The sequence below is a fragment of the Macrosteles quadrilineatus genome, unplaced genomic scaffold (genome assembly GCF_028750875.1).
Source record: "Macrosteles quadrilineatus isolate MER2022 unplaced genomic scaffold, UCM_ALF_1.0 Scaffold_8__2_contigs__length_117827958, whole genome shotgun sequence".
Classification (NCBI taxonomy): Eukaryota; Metazoa; Arthropoda; class Insecta; order Hemiptera; family Cicadellidae; genus Macrosteles; species Macrosteles quadrilineatus.
The window spans coordinates 70,113,300-70,131,654 of record NW_026542601.1 but is presented as its reverse complement, the minus strand read 5'-3'; the positions used below and the strand labels follow the sequence as shown (position 1 = coordinate 70,131,654).

Below are 18,355 nucleotides of genomic sequence, written 5' to 3'. Positions count from 1 at the left end.
CTGTTAAATATCTAATCAATAAAATGGTTACGGTGGTGTCGGTGTTGAACCGGGTGACGGTATAAAAGCTACAACTCATGGCCATGGTGTGATTAAAACAATAATTAAATCAGAAAATGGAATATAAGGCTACTAAATGGATGGAATGGTATGCCTCAGGGATATATAATGGGACCGCTATACCGGGCGGGTTTAGGGCTTATCATGCTTATGGTGTTGCGTATAAGGCATGCCAAGCGATTACAGGCCTAAGTGAACACGGTTCGAATGTGTTTTATAGCTGTTTTGGCGTGCGAGCGACCGACCAATCACACGCCGCTGTGGACCACGCCCCCCGCCCTTCCACCACTGGCCCCGCCCTCCTACTGGCACGGTGAGTTGTTGATGCGGCTATCGATTGTCACACAGGTGGTATCGAAAATCTCCATCGATATTCAATCAGCATCTTTTGCCACTTGCAAGGATTTATTATATTTTATACAAATAATTAATTATTTATTTAGTGTTTAGGGTTATTTATTATCTACAAAAGTTTGCGGCAATAGATTTGGTTTCGTTTAATTTTGTGCATAGGCCATTGCCCCACTTATTGGCTTAGCATCCAGTTGTTTATGCTCGTATCAAAAACCCAACCCACTAAACTAAAGATTAAACAATATAAGATAGGCAATATTTTTATCAAGCAATAACTTGAACGAACACAGTCCCTTGTATCGTCGGAGATAATAATTATACTATGCCGCAATCAGAGTAATAACGCTAAATCAAGTGACTAGATATGATCTTAAAATTAAACCAGGAATAAATTTAGTAGTTTACTCAAATAACCTTATCACATCAAATCCTATCATTGCTAGATTTAAATACAGTACATACGAGTATTAACGTCAAGTATATAGGTAAACTTAAATAAGTTTTTATCTCCAAGGAAATCAGATAATTCCAACTCTCGTGACATTTACAATCAGGGAGATTTTTATATCTTGGATACAATAGTTTTCTTGAAATACGGGAGGTCTAGCATTGAAAATTAATATTAGGCCTACTTGTTAACAAGTTAACTTGCAGTGCTATCAAACTCACAAGAGCTATTTCTTGCAAACCTAAAGTAGTTTTAAAATTACACTGATGAAAGAGAAAGAGTGCTGCCTATCATAATAATAATATAATTATTATTATCATAATATAATGTTTGTGTACGGAATCGACTGTAGGGAAATCATGCATCTACAAATATTTGTAAGATAGATTAAACCATCTAAATACAAACCCTTAACAATTAATAAGTAATGTTCCCTAAACTAATATACACAATTTAGTATAGGGAATTAGACATGGAAATTATAATATTTAGTATGACTCTTACAATTTTATAAACGGAAGACTCTTTAAACTAGTTTTTACCAATAAAACTCATTACACCCAGTGTCATGTCATTATCAGGTTAAACGTCATAGAAGAGTCTTATTCAAACATATCTAAATCTAATTCCGTAAGCCCAAAATTTGACAATGAAATTGTGAGTGAACGGGAGGCCGTAGAAAGCTGGGAGAGGTCTCATTTTAAAGGTCTGGGCATGAAATTTTGGGGGAAAATATTCATTTTTCTTAATTATGCACCGAAACGTTGTTACGGAATAAAATAATTCACATTTAAATAGCATTGGAATCTATGTAATGTCTGCTTTGTTTACTTTAAAACATGTGGTTTAACTTTATTTTAATCATATGGTAATATGTAATTATACTTTTTCCCAATTTTAAGGGTCTGGATTATAATGAAGTACGATTGGTTGTGTTATTTATGTTGAATAAAATGTTAAGTTAGAAGTAATTACTGGAGTAGGCAAAGGGAATACATTTTTTATGCTAAAAATAAAACTCATATCTACAGATCCTAATATGCCGTTTAAGTTTATAAGGATTCAATTCCTAATGCGATTAGCTTTCGCTATTACTTATTATTAAAGCGCAAGGCCAAACCTTCACAAAAGTTGGTATTTATTTGAAAAAATGGGGAAAAAACAGTGTTTACCCATAGTCAACTTTACGTTTCTTTTAGCCGGGTAAAGCGGCCAGATGATGATAAAATAGTACTAGAACCAAATGAAGACCAAGGAATCGGCCAAAATGGATACCATACGACAAATGGTTTTTTTTTTCAGAGAGATTTTTTTATAGAATTAGCATTTTACAATTTGGAGGATGGCATTATCTCTATGTGTTTTATCTAAGTGAATTTGTCTATATTCAAAAGAAATTTATATATATTTAATTAATAGTCATGAAGATTATTGTAAATGTTCCTTAGTTGTATTATGATTAGAAAGTTTATATTATAAACACAACTCATGATCAGTCCTTTGGAATTTTTATTTTAAACAGAGCAGACCTCAAAATGCATTATGCAGGTATGTGATAACTATTATACATATTACTGTATAATATACAAAAATGTTAAACGATATTTCAAGGTAGTGTAACCCATCAGACTAATAACATTTGTACAAAATAATAACTATATATAGGGGCTATTGCTCCTACAAGCCACTAGTACTACTGTATACATACGACACCTCTTCCACGTTAAATCTTAATTACAGTATGAACAACAACAACAACCTAGTGTGGGGAATAACCGTCAATTACATTGTTTGCAATAATTATAGTTGTGTCCTTTTAATCGCCAAAGGATTATACTCTTTTATAAAGATATCATTTTGAAGATTCACGAGTAATGTTAAGAGATCGCTTTTCTTTTCGGTAACGAGGGGTTGGAGCAAAAACGCAAAAACTACGAACGTTGTAGATACTGTAGGCCTTGATACAATCAAGGTATCATATATGCAAATCGTGTTCTTACCTCTGTTGGAAACTGGCAGCCAGCGTTACTTCGTGACTTCAAAATCCGTCATACTGTATTAGCATCAATAAAACATACTATGAAAACACAAAATCTAACGCAAGTCATTTTCGTCTTTACATTTTTCTACAAATATCATAACAATATTTCATTTGTATTCACTAAAACATCACCAACTGTAAAGATAACCCCATTTTCGTATGGATGTAAAAAAAATTGTATCATGGCCATCTGTTTTGATGTAAACAAAATGTAAACTTGAAAAAGTTCAGATGATTAAAAACTCAATTCAGCACAAACTCTGGACGAAGAGCTTTTACGGGGTATCATCCAAACCCGCAATTGGCATGTCTAGACGATAAGAGCTATATATTGATACCCATATGTCAATAAAAATAAATATTCAGGAGTCGATTTGCTGAATACAAAAATCCAACAAGTTCTTAATATAGATATTTATGTATGCGTTCACAACTCAGCTGAGGCTTTTTTCCTGCGGTTCTTCTCTTCCCTCGTGTTAGTTCTGGTTCTTACAAGCACTCAATTATCAGGAGAACGAACCAGAATCGTTGCTAAAGGTCAAACATAAATCATGAAAATTCCCAACGAATAAATAACCTTAATTAGAGGAACGCCGTCGGTTGCGCGATCACCATTTCGCAATATCGAAGTGGCAGCGATGTCTCGAAGTCTGTGTACCTCAGCGAAGGCGCTACCATCGATTATGTAGATATAAAGTCAATGATAATATATTGTATGCTATAAAATAGTGTGTAGAATCATAGATGAAAGGAGTAGACGCTCTCCTTTAATATTTCTACTCCATTAATCTACGGTAGATTGGTTTTGATCTATGGTTTAATCAATAGTGCTACTCGCAAGTATTTTGATTTATTTTGTGAAATACTGCACTGCGTGGTACTGCTATCCTATATCCATAGCGAAGCAAAGCCCTTCAAAATGATATCACTGTGACAAAGTTATCGAGTCGTTAAAGGCTTTTAAACCCAGGTCATTACAGTAATCCCCATTTCTTTGTCCTAACTTAAAGAATCTCTGTCTTAACGGCCCATAAGTGATAGATTTTTAAAATTTCTAAAATCACAAATGTCCTATAATAAATAGTTCTAAAGTTTGTTATACTTCGTAGAAAACATGAGTGAGGCGTAAAAACCACACTGTTATCGTTAATCAATTGATTTGATAAAAAAGTCTAAAAGCTAGATTGTAATTAACTTCGTTTGGGTTTTGTAATGATTGGTAGCTTTCAGTATAATAAGTGGCATACAAAGCAGTTTGAAATGTATAAGAAAACGAGATAGGCTTAATTTTATGGTTCTCGCCACCCTAAGTTGAGGCAGCCAAAGGCCGCACTAGATATCGATATACGCCGTGCGGCCTTGGGCTGCCTCAACTTAGGGTGGCGAGGACTATAGAAGTTAATCCTCCGACTGTACATTTGGTCCAACCCTTTTCATGAATGTATGAATCATAACAAGTTGATGAACACAGAACACAAAATATCTCCGTCTCTCACTCTTCGCTGTTTTAACACAAACGATGAAATTTGTATTTCTACCACTATGCACAGGCGGTAGTAGGCTAGTGGTTTGTATTCATTGGTTTGGGCTACGTGTACATTATTCATTCTGTGGTGTTAATTTTTAAACGATTACACGGTTAAAGTAGTAATGGAAAATGTGTTCATCGACTAACTTTATGTCAAGTTCCATTAGGACTCTTGTTTGAATACTCAACGTTTTCTCACTGTGATAGTCATTTGTCATTAAATGTATACTATTGTAGATTGAAGGCCACCACGGGCAAATTAACAAATGTGTACTTTTCTTTGAAATTTGCTGAATGATGTTATAAACCTATGAAGGAAATTTTCAGCGAATCCTTCTTGAAAGAAAGTTACACAATTGTGATATTTATGCTAAGTTGCTACCGAAACAAACACTGTCAAATTCAGTTTGTTTATTTCTATGTAGGCCTATTTGTAAACCATTTTTGTCACCACTAAGAATAAGGTAAACTAATAGTGATACCACTATAAATGAATACATTTTGAAAAAGGCTATTTGTTTACAAAATCTGCAGTTTAATTAGGACTTGGACAAAAAGTTTACCAGAACGAGGACACTGGTATCACCACAATGGTAACAATGGTTGATCGTTTTTTTCTTGTAAAGAACTACACAAACAACTAACAACTATATAAACATTAATTGTTTATATCGTCGCTTGTAGGCTACCACTCATTATGCACACTTTTGTACACAGCACTTCAACTGCTCATAGTTAAATTAACAGATAGTTGCGTGTACAAGAGCAATAGCCCCGTCACCTGTCACATATTGTACACTGTTCACTGAACTTTGCCAACTTCTGGTCTTTATGCAGGATCACATAATTCATTTATGCTGGTTCATTGACCAGCATCGCCATCAGTCGATTTAATTGTCAATGTAAACCCGCCGTTGTCGTTGATTGTTATTGCCGACCTGATAATGGCTACACATGCTGATAATAGATCGCTAATGCTGCAGATTCTCAATGCAGACTTGCACGAAGACTGACGTCATTGTTGGTCTTCCACAATCCACGGAGAGCGAATGATAATACAGGACCAATGCCAACGTCAATGCAGAAGTGACCAATCCATACAATGCTTCAACCCAAGATGCATGGTTTACTCCATACATCTTGGCTTCAACCATCCATTAGATCCATTTGTCGGGTCGCCGGAAGACTGCCCCCCGGAAAACTACCCCCCAAGCAGGTTCCTACGTCATATTGACGTCAGAGACCGGGGGGGCAGTTTTCCAGTCACGGACACTCAAATTTAGTTGTCAAACAGTTCTAATCTAACCTAACCTAACCAACCAAACTTGCTGTAACATTTCGAAAATCTGTTTTATATTCAACACATGCCTTTTCTATTATCCAACGGAATTACTCGAATTAAAATTAAAATTACATTAGCATGATTTGTCTGGGGGGGGGGGTAGTATTCCAGTCGCGGACACGGCTTCCATATTGGTTAGTTGGCAGATTTTGTGACGTCACGTTTCACCTGGGGGGGGTAGTTTTCCGGGGGATAGTATTCCGCACCCCCATTTGTCGTCTATGCAACAATCATAGACCTATTCATCTATTCGTGAATGTGCTGGGATCACTGATCATTTTCTTAGAACCATATTGATCAATAAGGCCTTTTAATCGCGATCGTGCCTCGCCTGGTGTAGATGTGTTTTCCATTCTATTGTCCGTGGCGCAGTTCGCAGTTGTCGAAGGTCGTGGTAGGCGATGTGTTGTTGTGACGCAGGAAATGTAACCAGGTCCGCTTCCGGTCTCTGGACAGCTGATCCCATCATTGTGCTATGTCACGGGTGTGTGTGTAGTCTAATGTTAATGTTAATGCGTCAGTGTTCACGCACCGTTCACGGCCGAATCCCATATTGGCGGGGTGAAATGACAAATAAATTACGTTAGGCAACTGTACTTATTAATTTTTCAATTGAGGGTTAGGGAAATAAGGGCCTGCCAATAATTACAATAAATACAGATACAATTAATACTAAAATGTCATCAATGATTAATTTTTGTCTGCCCTTTTTCATTCGTTCAAACAATAAGCCAATGAATAAGCATTTTATCAACCTATTATCTATATGTATTATTAAAAGAATTTGTTGGATTTTTGTGTGCAGCAAATCGACCGATTATTATTGATGATAGTCATTAATAATAATTAAAAAAAAAACACTGTACAAGTGTACAACAAATGTACAATGAAAATGTACAAAACACTGGTAGGGCTTGGCAGCATTTTTGCAGATACTGTACCAGTGTACAGTGTTAGCATAGTAAACGTTGATTGAAAACTACTAATCCGTGAATTTGTTTCCTGCGATTATTTTTCTATGGAGTTGAAGCTTCACGGGAAACGAATATTTCACCATGAAAATCGCGATTAAACATCGGGAAAAGCGATAGAAATCAATGATTTTTGGGACTTGAAAATTTTCTTTTATTTTACTTTCTATGTGTTTTTCTTATTATTTTTGTAAATTTCAAACACTTTTCAGCAAATGCTGTTTTTACCTAGAAAACCAAGTTTAAAAATCGTAAAAAGAGCAAATTGCCAAATATGCCCCATTTTGGGTAAACCAAATTAAATATAATCCAACCTAACTTAATTTAACCTAATCTAACCTAACCCAACATAGCACATGCTTAGGCCCGTAAATGACTGAAAAAACTTGTACAGTGTTTTTTTTTTTATTAATGACTATCATCAATATCAATAATAAAATCTGCCGAAAATGACCGATTTTGGGTAAACCAAGAGGTTAGTAATAAGTTATTGACACATTAACCGGTCAAATTTCCAATATCCAGTGATGGGTTGCCGGAATTTTATCCCTCTGGAATTTTACCCCCTGAGCAAAGCTGACGTCACTATGACGTAGTAACCTGAGTGGCCAAAAGTTTGTTCGCGGCCGGAATTTTACCCCCGCGGATTTGGAAGTCTAATGAAAATAGCCAGAGCGTGATAAATAATTAGATTAGCGATAAAACCCGGAATTTTATCCCCTGTCCATATAACTAGTGTATAGACCACTGAAGATGTACGGGCCGGATTATTATACCCCCGGATTTTTACCCCCGGAATTTTACCCCCAGACTTTTACCCCCTGGCCGATTTTAGAAATAGAATGATTGATTTTCTTATTTACGTTAGTAATAAGTTATTGACACATTAACCGGTCAAATTTCCAATATCCAGTGATGGGTTGCCGGAATTTTATCCCTCTGGAATTTTACCCCCTGAGCAAAGCTGACGTCACTATGACGTAGTAACCTGAGTGGCCAAAAGTTTGTTCGCGGCCGGAATTTTACCCCCGCGGATTTGGAAGTCTAATGAAAATAGCCAGAGCGTGATAAATAATTAGATTAGCGATAAAACCCGGAATTTTATCCCCTGTCCATATAACTAGTGTATAGACCACTGAAGATGTACGGGCCGGATTATTATACCCCCGGATTTTTACCCCCGGAATTTTACCCCCAGACTTTTACCCCCTGGCCGATTTTAGAAATAGAATGATTGATTTTCTTATTTACGTTAGTAATAAGTTATTGACACATTAACCGGTCAAATTTCCAATATCCAGTGATGGGTTGCCGGAATTTTATCCCTCTGGAATTTTACCCCCTGAGCAAAGCTGACGTCACTATGACGTAGTAACCTGAGTGGCCAAAAGTTTGTTCGCGGCCGGAATTTTACCCCCGCGGATTTGGAAGTCTAATGAAAATAGCCAGAGCGTGATAAATAATTAGATTAGCGATAAAAACCGGAATTTTATCCCCTGTCCATATAACTAGTGTATAGACCACTGAAGATGTACGGGCCGGATTATTATACCCCCGGATTTTTACCCCCGGAATTTTACCCCCAGACTTTTACCCCCTGGCCGATTTTAGAAATAGAATGATTGATTTCCTTATTTACGTTTTAAAATAATTGTAAACATTTCATTATTTAGTAGCCTATCTTTATTTATTTGTTTTTTAATCTCAACTAAGTAAACAGAATTCGCTGTTTTATTTTGATCATATTAACCAACAGTTGGCTTCAAAGATCGAATCATCATACTCGAATCTCAAAATTAAAATTAAAAACCTGTTCGATTAGTTAATGTTACAAATAAATTAAGATAGGCTACAGTACTTAATAATAAAATATTTACTATTTAATTAAAACTGAATGAATATTATTACTCATTCTCACTAATTTATATATCTGGCCAGGGGGTAAAATTCCGGGGGTAAAAATCCGGGCCGTACATTCTAGGTTTTTATAATTTGATGTGTTCTGATTAAATTCACAGCCGTGAAAATATATGTTTAATTCCGCGTTTAATCCATCGAGCTGATGTCGCGAAACTCAAAAGTTCGCGGCCGGAATTTTACCCCCTGGTTTGTGACGTCACGTTTGCCCAGGGGGTAAAATTCCAGGGGGATAAAAATCCGCTACCCCCCAGTGATTATTAAAGTGATATATTAAGTGATTTTTTACGCTTTTCACGTCGATTTTCAATTGCGTTTTTTTGGGCGAAATAAGCTAGACGTTTGCCGAAAAAGTGGAAGAGGAAAAATGTGTTCAAAATGGCCTAAATAATGAGAAAAATACTTTTTACCTAAAGTAAAAAAAGTTTTTCAAAGCACCTAAAATTGCAGATTTTTTGCATTTTTCTCAATTTTCAAACGCGATTTTCAGGGTGAAATAAGTTAGGCGTTTCTCCCAAAAGGGCCAAAGCTAAAAAGTGCTAAAATAGTCTAATTTTGGTAGGTAAGAAAAAAATGTCGTATAACATAAGTAGTATAAGTATTAAATTATAAATATCAGTATTGCCATAGATAAAACATACCTAATAAATTAATGTCGACTAGATTACCAGAGGATCTGATGTGCCGTTGGTGGTGGGGGAGGGGAGTTAAAGGGATGTTTGCTCAGAGTTATTTAAAATTCAAACATTTCCACGACGAACCCTCCCCTCTAATTATAGTCGTGTAATATGTATGCATTGTATGGTGTTGTTGCATTTCACTTCGCTGTCACTTAAGGATATTTTTTTTAATTAAAAAAAGATTTTGTCTTTAGATACAGCCATTGAAGGGCATTGGTAAGAGCAAGAGATAAAGCAAAATTTCCAGTGATTAAGAAAATACTTCTAACCTTAGTCAATGCTTAATCGCCCCCAAGCAGAAGAGTCACCTGAACCATAGATAAAAGATTAAAAGGAGTAGACGAAAGGATAAAAGGAGTAGTATTGTCTACTCCTTTTATCTATGCCTGAACCAAGCATTTAATGAAAATCCGTTCAATTATAATCGCCAAAAAAACCCACTTTTAGTATCAAAAAAATTCTCACCAATAGACATTTATGTAAAAAACAAAAACAATGTCAATGTCACAAAAGAGAAATGTCAATGATATTATCATATTATTCCTCTCTTTTGAAAAGGAACATGATTTTTGATGGACAATCACAGACAGAGAACGTCGTGGCCTCATGGATAAAATTACCCGTCCTTAGGTAGCGGGAAAAAATATTGGCGCCATTCGTGGTTCACGCGATTTGTGTTTTCTCGTTTTAGCGAATTTCCCATATAGGGAATAAGCTATTACCGTAGTACTCATGGTAAGACCTGGACGCGGGACCGATTTTTTTTTTCGTTTTGAGGTCCCTAGAGGCCAAAAACACCATCCGTTCAAATTCATATATATATATATATATATATATATATATATATATATATGTGTCCGTCAGCACGATAACTCAAGCAAAAATGATCCGATTTTGATGAAATTTGGTACAAACGTGTAAACCTACGTTTATTCGAACGAGTTCGCGATCCAGCATGATCGGACCATGTGAACGGGTGTTTACGGGGGGTTTTATGGGGTAAAAATAGGTTTTTCCCATTTTTGACCCAAAAAACTTAAAATTTTGCAATTTATTACCAAACCATTTTGTAGAGCTTAAAAAAACAAATAATTTAGTATATTGAAGCGTTATTATGCGCCTAACGGTTACGGAGAAAATTCCAAAAAATTGTAAATTTCAAATTCCCATGTTATTCTTATGGAGAATAAGTAAACTGTTGTAGTTTGCTTGTTTATGAACATATTTTGATCACATTTGGAAAATGTTTTTATTTCTTACTAACTATTAACATTTTACAAAAAAAAAACAATTTTACCCTCCCTGATGCAGCAAACCTAAGTACGTGTTAAACTAATTCTATTTAAATCCGGAATAAATGTTATATTTTTAAGTAGACATTTCAGTGTAAATCCAATCAGTCAAATGGAAATTCGCTTAGTCTGCAGGTTTGCTGCGGCGGGGGTATTCTGATTTGTTCAATATTCGTTCTTGTTTTTGAATGTTGTTGTTTGTTGTTGTGTTTGTGTCTCTCTTGTGTCTGCTGTACTGTGTGCGCTTGTTGAATGCGTAGTTCGTTTTAGTTTTGTTGTTCTGTATTTCGTTATTGTCCTGAAAAACGAGTTATTAACCTACATTTTGTGAACATCATGATGTATGATTTTGATTTTGTTTACAGGCATGTGATACTTAATACCTATGTTAAATTACGAGCATTAGACTTCTCGGGAAAATCCGTTATGTGCCCACATTCCACATTCCTACAACTCTTTTTTTTACAATTACACTTTTAAACGTTCGAGAAGTTTGGTTGGATAGGTTAGGTTCATCGGACGATGTACATCGATGGTTAGGTTAGTGTAAATGTAACCTAACCTAAGCTTAACCAACTAAACCGAACAGCCATTTTCAGGTATTTACGACGGCATGTAAGCGTAATTGTAAAAAAATAGATTTGTGGGCACATAACAGATTTTGACCGGCTTCTCAAAACAATATTTAAAGGTTCTTTGATTACGTTGTGCCTAATTAATTGTTTTGTACTCTTGTTCTTCTCTAGAAAGTGTTAACTAGGCCTAGGCCTAGAAGTGAGGATAGGGCCTAAGTAATTGGCTAATTTTATTCCAAAATAGGCAACCTACGGTTTTGAGTTCAATGACACCAAAAAGTAAAAAATGGGATTGTCTTAAGATACCGTGTCGTTAAGAGGCCTATGTTGGCGAATTTTGTTACCTATAGGCCTAGACCTATCCGACTCCTTCAAATTATCGAACAATAAAAGTATCTAAGTTATATTCAATGGATAACCAAACTTAATTAGCCTAACAATTCATTATTCATTGGCCTTCGTCGTTGACCCTCTGGTGAGGGAATAGAATAAATAAATACTACAATAAAACTAAAACTTTCTTTACCTAAGTTATCGATTGTAAGTTAACTTAACAATCTCTTTTTTCTTAGTGTTGACACCAGTCATATACGGTGTATACACAAGTTAAGTTAGGTACTTGAAAGTTTCCTTGAATAGTTAAGTTACACAGGAGAACCACTCTAATTTAAACGTGTTTAGGGAAAGCCGTCCAAACCCAGCCGTCCAAACCCATAAGTAACTTACTTAAGTTAAGTGTTGTGGATGTGACAGGGAATTGAACCCGCCCCCCTCGCACCAAGGTCCGAAATAATAATAATGTGTATTTTTTTTAGCAAGCGTTTTTCAGATACATTTCTGCTTTTCAAAACAACTCTTGTCCTTAATACTAATAAACTATTCATAAAAACTAACTATATATAACTAATCGTATCTATATCGTAGCTATATATAACTAATATATAACTATATATAACTAACTAAATATTAACCACTAGGCTAGTAGCAACACAATTGATGATGAAGATGCAATCAGAAATCTAAGATTTTCTTATATATTTATACAGGACAACTAACTAGGTCTAAGCTTAACTTACTCCTATTAAAACAGAGGTTAGACCTCATCTTAAGTTACACTTGGGCGGTATTCTTCCCATAGTATCAAAGTATCTTTAGGACCCTTAGTCCTAAATAAGTTAACTTACTAATTCCACATAAGTTATCTAACTTAACATTTAATTGTAACAAACTATATTTAAGTTAAGTTACTACCAGTTTACAAAGTCAAATCCTACAAGCCTATCCTGATGTCAGTATTGTCAGTGCCTTTATCTAGACCTAGATAAAAATTTAAGTAAGTCAATCCGCCCAATCTTACAACAATCCATATTTTTCAGCCACTCCAATAGAACAGAATGTTCCTTTTCAACCTCCAATGGGCTATCAGCTCGCAAGAGATCCAGTGTCAGGCCAGCTGTTGCTTATTTCAACTGGTGCTAATATTGGTAAGTCCAATTGTCACTTATTCTGACTCTTACAAACCTAGTGAAATGAAGTTGCCTTGTCCACTTGCAACAATATCCAGAAGCACATTAATTGATAATGTTGATAAAAGTGTGCTATACTTCCAAATATAGTTCTTGCTTGTAGCCAAGCTCACTCTACTAGACAAGTAAAGATAGACCATGTATGAGGAATGGTTAAATTAATAAGTTAAAAAATTAGTAATTAGTAGTACCTAATTAGTAATTAGTAATTAGTAGTAATTAGTAAATTAAAAAATGTCAATGTATGTACAATGTAAAATGGTGTTTACCGTATATGGATAAATAAATAAATAAGTGTGAATAAGGGGGGATTTTGATGAGAGGAACTTCTTCTTACGGTGAAATGTTGGTATAGGCCATACCCAACGGTCAATAATCTAGAAACTGGACTAGGGTTGAAGGATCCACCAGTGGCACGATTAGGGGGACAGGGGGCAAGTTGGATTGTAGCATAAAGCTAGGGTTTCCAAGATCACGCCGGATGGACAGCGTGAGTGGACAAGCGTGATTATGTAATCAAGTTTAAATTAAAGCCGTGCTTTTATATGGGTGCGGTTTCCAAGCGCGAGCGATCACGCCGGACATGAGTTTTCCCGCCATCTGTCCGGTGTGAGTCCAGATCGTGGCACGCCGGAAATGACCCAAGTCATTTCTGGCGTGCATGCCGAGCGGACAAGTTGTTTTGAACTACTCTTTTTTAAATTGTGCCTAGGGCGTGTTAAAATTTGTGCCTAGAGAGTGTCAATTGTCAGTATGGAGTCAAAAGTATTTTCATTGGAAAAAGATTGAGAAACTTATTGATTTAGTTCGTAGTTTTCCGGTGCTATATGGCATGAGTAGGAATAACTACAAGGACAATATAGACAATATGGAAGCAGCCCTCATATTTCCTTTTATCATACATCGAATGTGGTTCCATACGAACAAAACCTTCCAATAACATGGAGTCTTCCTCCTCCTCTTCTTCCAACAACAGAGCAACAGTTAGCATGTTGGTTAAAAACTGACAACTAGCTCATTCCCCAAGAGAAATAACCGCGTAATCCGCTTTCTTGCAAACCACCCTCACACCGAGCTTGATAGGATATACGCCGGACAAAAATTGGCGCCAACGGACATCACGCCGGACAGACCACGCTGGCGTGTTCTTGGAAACCCGAGCTTAAGGGTGAACTTCCCGGGTTGGTCTAGGGGGTTTGGAGTAAAGCGAGGGTTTTGGAAAATTTGAACTGAAAACTTGTGTTTCTAGACAATTTAGAGACAAAAACATGATTATACAGTGGAACCTTGATAAGGAGACCCTCGATACAAGCCACCCTTGATAACAAGTGTCATCTTCAAATCCCTTTAGATTTATTTTACACCTAATCTCAGGTTACGGTACTGCACTACAAACCTTGATAAGAAGTCAACCTTGATAACAAGTCTTATTTTACAATCCCCATGGGAGTCTTGTTATCAAGGTTCTACTGTGTTTTGCAATTTTAAACTACAGTATTTTAACTGGATTCATCTATCATCTATCAAAGTCGCGGGGGGGGGGGGGGTTGCCCCTTGCCCCCCCCCCCCCTTGGGTCGGCCCCACCAGTCCAGCAAAGGTTATGAATAGTCTGGGTATCAACAAGGAACAAGGAACCCAATACTGTGCTAAAAAAAGGCAAGGAGAAGGGTTTGATTAATAACTTCGAATAAGAAATGTAAATGACAATTTTAATCCATTTCAAGTCAAAAGAAATTAAACAAGAACATATCTTGGTTGGTGTTCGCAGACTAACAATAGTGTTTAAACAGTTGTTGATCGTTAAACGTGTGTTACCTACACAGAACATCTTGTGAGGTTTTGTCGGTTAACACTGTGCGTTGGCGAGCGAACACTTTCAATGCTTTCCACAGGAATTTTGATTTGTAGTGACTTTTTCGTGTGACTTGTGAAACTACAGTTAATTTATAAACACATTCTTCTCTCTTATAGGTAAATTTGATGTTAGTCGATGACAAATTCCTTTTACTTGATCTAATTTGAAAGGAACCATTCTAAATTAGCCTACATTATTTATTATGTAATTTTAACCTGCTCTGGAAAAGATGAATTATTTATTTATTTATTTATTCTTTCAACGGTAACACCATTTTACATTCGAATTTACATTAAATAGGATTAAATCACTTTATAAACATAGCATAATTAGGTAATAAATATTAGCAATAATAAGAATAAATTTGAAAGCAGACATGACATGCAAAAGACATAACCAGTATGAACAAAAAAAAACAAAAAATAGCCTACATTACATAGGCTGAATAATTTCAAGTGTAAGACATACATAAACATAGCAAATTAGGTATAGGCTACTAAAATACGTGCAATAAATAAGAATGAAAGTGAAAAGTAGGCATAAGATGCAAAAGACGTAACCAGCAAATAATATGGCGCATAAATAACAACAGCAGGTAAAATAAGAAAGTGCAAAAACATAACAACAACAATATTTAACAATATGCAACCGAGACATAACAACAACGAGAAAAAAAAGGAAACAACAAGTGCAATACCGGTAGGCTAACAAAAGTATAGTAAGATACAACAACAACGAAATAAATATATAATATATATATAAATGTAGAAAACAACAGCCATAAATTAATTTAACAATCGCAAACACAACAGGAAACTTATTAAGTTTGTTTATTTATTAAATAAACAAACAGGAAACACCGACTGGACACAGATGTGGCCCTTTAAAGGCACCACCATAGATATCTGAACTTTACTGAGGCCCTTAGGCAGCCACTAGCTTAAAAAGGCACTGGCACATCTTTTAAAAAGTGCTGAAGAAGTCCACATGAGCAGCCGCCACAGCGCCCTCACGCAGTAGCCAAGACAAGCCGCTGTTGTACGCATATGATGTGGGATGGAATCTGCGCTGGAAAATTGCTCTGGAGCGAGTGCCTCTCGGGACAATAAGGTCAATGTTGAAAAGCAGATCGGGGCTGTCCAGAAGTAAGACCATTAACCAGCTTGTACAGCACCACAAGATCAGCCAGTCTACGTCTTATGTGGAGAGGGTGGATACCAAAGATCCTCTGAAGTTCTTCAATTGGTACATCGGCATATGCATAATTAACCAATCCGGATACCCAATATCCGAATGAAGCGAGCTTGGATTCGAGACAGCAAATCAATATGACCCAGCTGATGAGGCGACCATACCACAGAGCCATACTCCAGTATAGGACGGACCAAGGTCTTGTACAGCAACCAGCAACACAAGTGACCTAGGATCTTGAAAGTTCCTAGTAGACCTGAAGACAAACCCCAGAAGTGCATGCGCCCTTGATGTGATGTGGCCAATGTGGTCAAAGGGGGTGAGTGAAGGCGTCAAGAATATTCCAAGGTCCTTCACTTTATCCATAGATGGAAGCTAAAGTGCTCCCATTGATGTAGTATTCCGACTTGAGGATGTTCAATCCTCTCTTGAAAGTCATAACTAAGTCCATGGAGTTGTTTTTGCACCACCCAACGACATTACCTATGGATCTCTGAAGGGTTTCTTGATCAGACTTACTCAGACTTAACCAGAATTACCAGTTAAGTTAATGTTTTTAAATAAAATAATCTAAACTAGATTTTGTTAAACTAAAACTGCTTTAACTTAGTTAAAAGGCTACCGGTAAGTTACCGAACTTCTGATAACAAAGCAAACCCAATTTAAACCCTAATTATTTTTCAATTTACTATTAGGCCTAGTTCCTATGCTAAGACAATTAAGCATTATGTTAAATGTGGTTCAATGGGACCTGTAAGACTACCCTCTCAATTCCTCCATATCAGCCATGAGGTTCCCAGACCTCCTGTCTAACTAGGCATTAAAAGCTTCTGTTCTAGGTACGAGAATCTCATAGGTACCTATTTAAAAGTTCCTATTTAGTTTGACTGACTACCTGTTTGATGTTTTAAATTAATTAGTTGATTTCAAACATTATTGTGTTATCCAACCAATTTCACTGATAGATTACAATTTTTCCCAGCGGATTCCCTGCAGCGCACCATTGTCTGGCCCAACAGCATGAACAACTTCCCCGCCTCTCCGCTGCTTCTCCCTCAACCACAGCCGATGGGCCATTTGCTGCTGGATAGGTTGGTAACCCTTGCTACTCCTACGCCGCCTCCACCTCCGTCCCATGACAAGAGGAGACCCCCCACCACGCCTCACAATCTGTTGAAAATAGAGGATCCTTCCATCACAGGTGAGTTTACATCAACAATCAAAGAAATTAGACAGGAAGGAGGTCTGAGAGATCAAAGGATCTGCACAGCAAAAGTGTGGCCTAGAACTTGCATCAAAATTACCAAAACTGACAACATATGTATGTGTTTTCTCCTATACAACTTGTAAGAAAGACTCACAAATCTTCAAAGCCTTACACATAGGCAAAACTTTCAATAAAATAATAAGTACCAGTAATGTTATCTATTTTTCATTCTACCTACTGTAATTTCAAATCTGGTATAACAATTTAAAAGCTTACATTTTTTAACCATGCTGGTTTAGGGATGTCACATTCATTGAGACAAGAGGGGGGCTTAGGGGAATTTACAGTTAAACCATGCTATAAAAAATATCATTTTATCTAGTCAAATTGGACATCCATTGGGGGGGGGGAGTGGCTATAGCACCTCTATGAACCCGCTGCATCATACTATGTAGTTATTTTTATAAATACTGTATAACTATACTGCACCAACTTTAAACATTGTGCTCAAAAAAGTTAATACAGTACAGTAATTGAAATCAAAGTAATCCTGAATCCTGGATAAGAATTCTCCCAGGTTTCAACACCTCTAAATAAAGTGCCAACAGTGTGAATAGGCCGACTGTATGGACAGAAACAAATTTAACTAAGCCTATACTGTATAACCTTACTGATGATAATAATTTCCAATAGTTAAAATATTTGATTGGGGTTCACCTTCATGGTACCAAAATTACACAATAATGTATAGGGTGGATAAAAAGTCCCTGGACCGTTAAATATTTAAAAAAATAATCAATATAGAGCTACAAAACTTAGTATAAAGTTATTGGGCATTTCAATTATTTTAACACATTCACAATATGTTACCTCCTCAGGGGGGACGGCACGTTAGGAGTCAGAAGAAAATGTAAGCATAGGTTGATATGTAGGCTACTTAAAGTTAAAGGTCTTTGAAAGTAAAAAACACAACGTCACATATCAACCTCCTAAATTTAAGATTTTCTTCTTATTCCTAGTCCTGACGAGGTAGTGTATCACTGAATAATTTTTTAAAATGATGATCGGTAACTTATACCAAGATTTTTAGCTCTCTCTTTATTATTTTTGGAAATATTCAACTTAACCGTGACTTTTTTCCACCCTTTACAAAACTAACTCATAGTAAACAATATCAAAGGTTCAGGATAATCAGTAGATTCATATAAAAAGCATAATAATATACATCTTTGACACCCATTCATCCAATGGATGAAAGTTGCATCCATAAATTGTTAGTAACCTTGACATTTTCACTGTAACCGTTGACTTTTACATCGTCGGACATTAAATTTCTTTAACCGTCAGATAAGTTATCGGAGTACTAG

The 18,355-nt window shown here is 36.2% G+C and overlaps 1 protein-coding gene across 2 annotated transcripts in view; it reads left to right on the top strand.

The window, feature by feature from the left end:
* LOC128999474 (protein winged eye-like) overlaps nucleotides 1-18,355 on the top strand; it is a 131,097-nt gene that overhangs the window by 84,637 nt on the left and 28,105 nt on the right. The window contains exons 8-10 of one of the 2 annotated variants that reach the window (XM_054426015.1): nucleotides 281-373; nucleotides 12,585-12,692; nucleotides 16,764-16,982. In XM_054426015.1, coding sequence (XP_054281990.1) covers nucleotides 281-373; nucleotides 12,585-12,692; nucleotides 16,764-16,982 — 420 coding nt within the window. The remainder of the gene's footprint in view (nucleotides 1-280; nucleotides 374-12,584; nucleotides 12,693-16,763; nucleotides 16,983-18,355) is intronic. The other variant, XM_054426016.1, reaches the window with a different exon arrangement.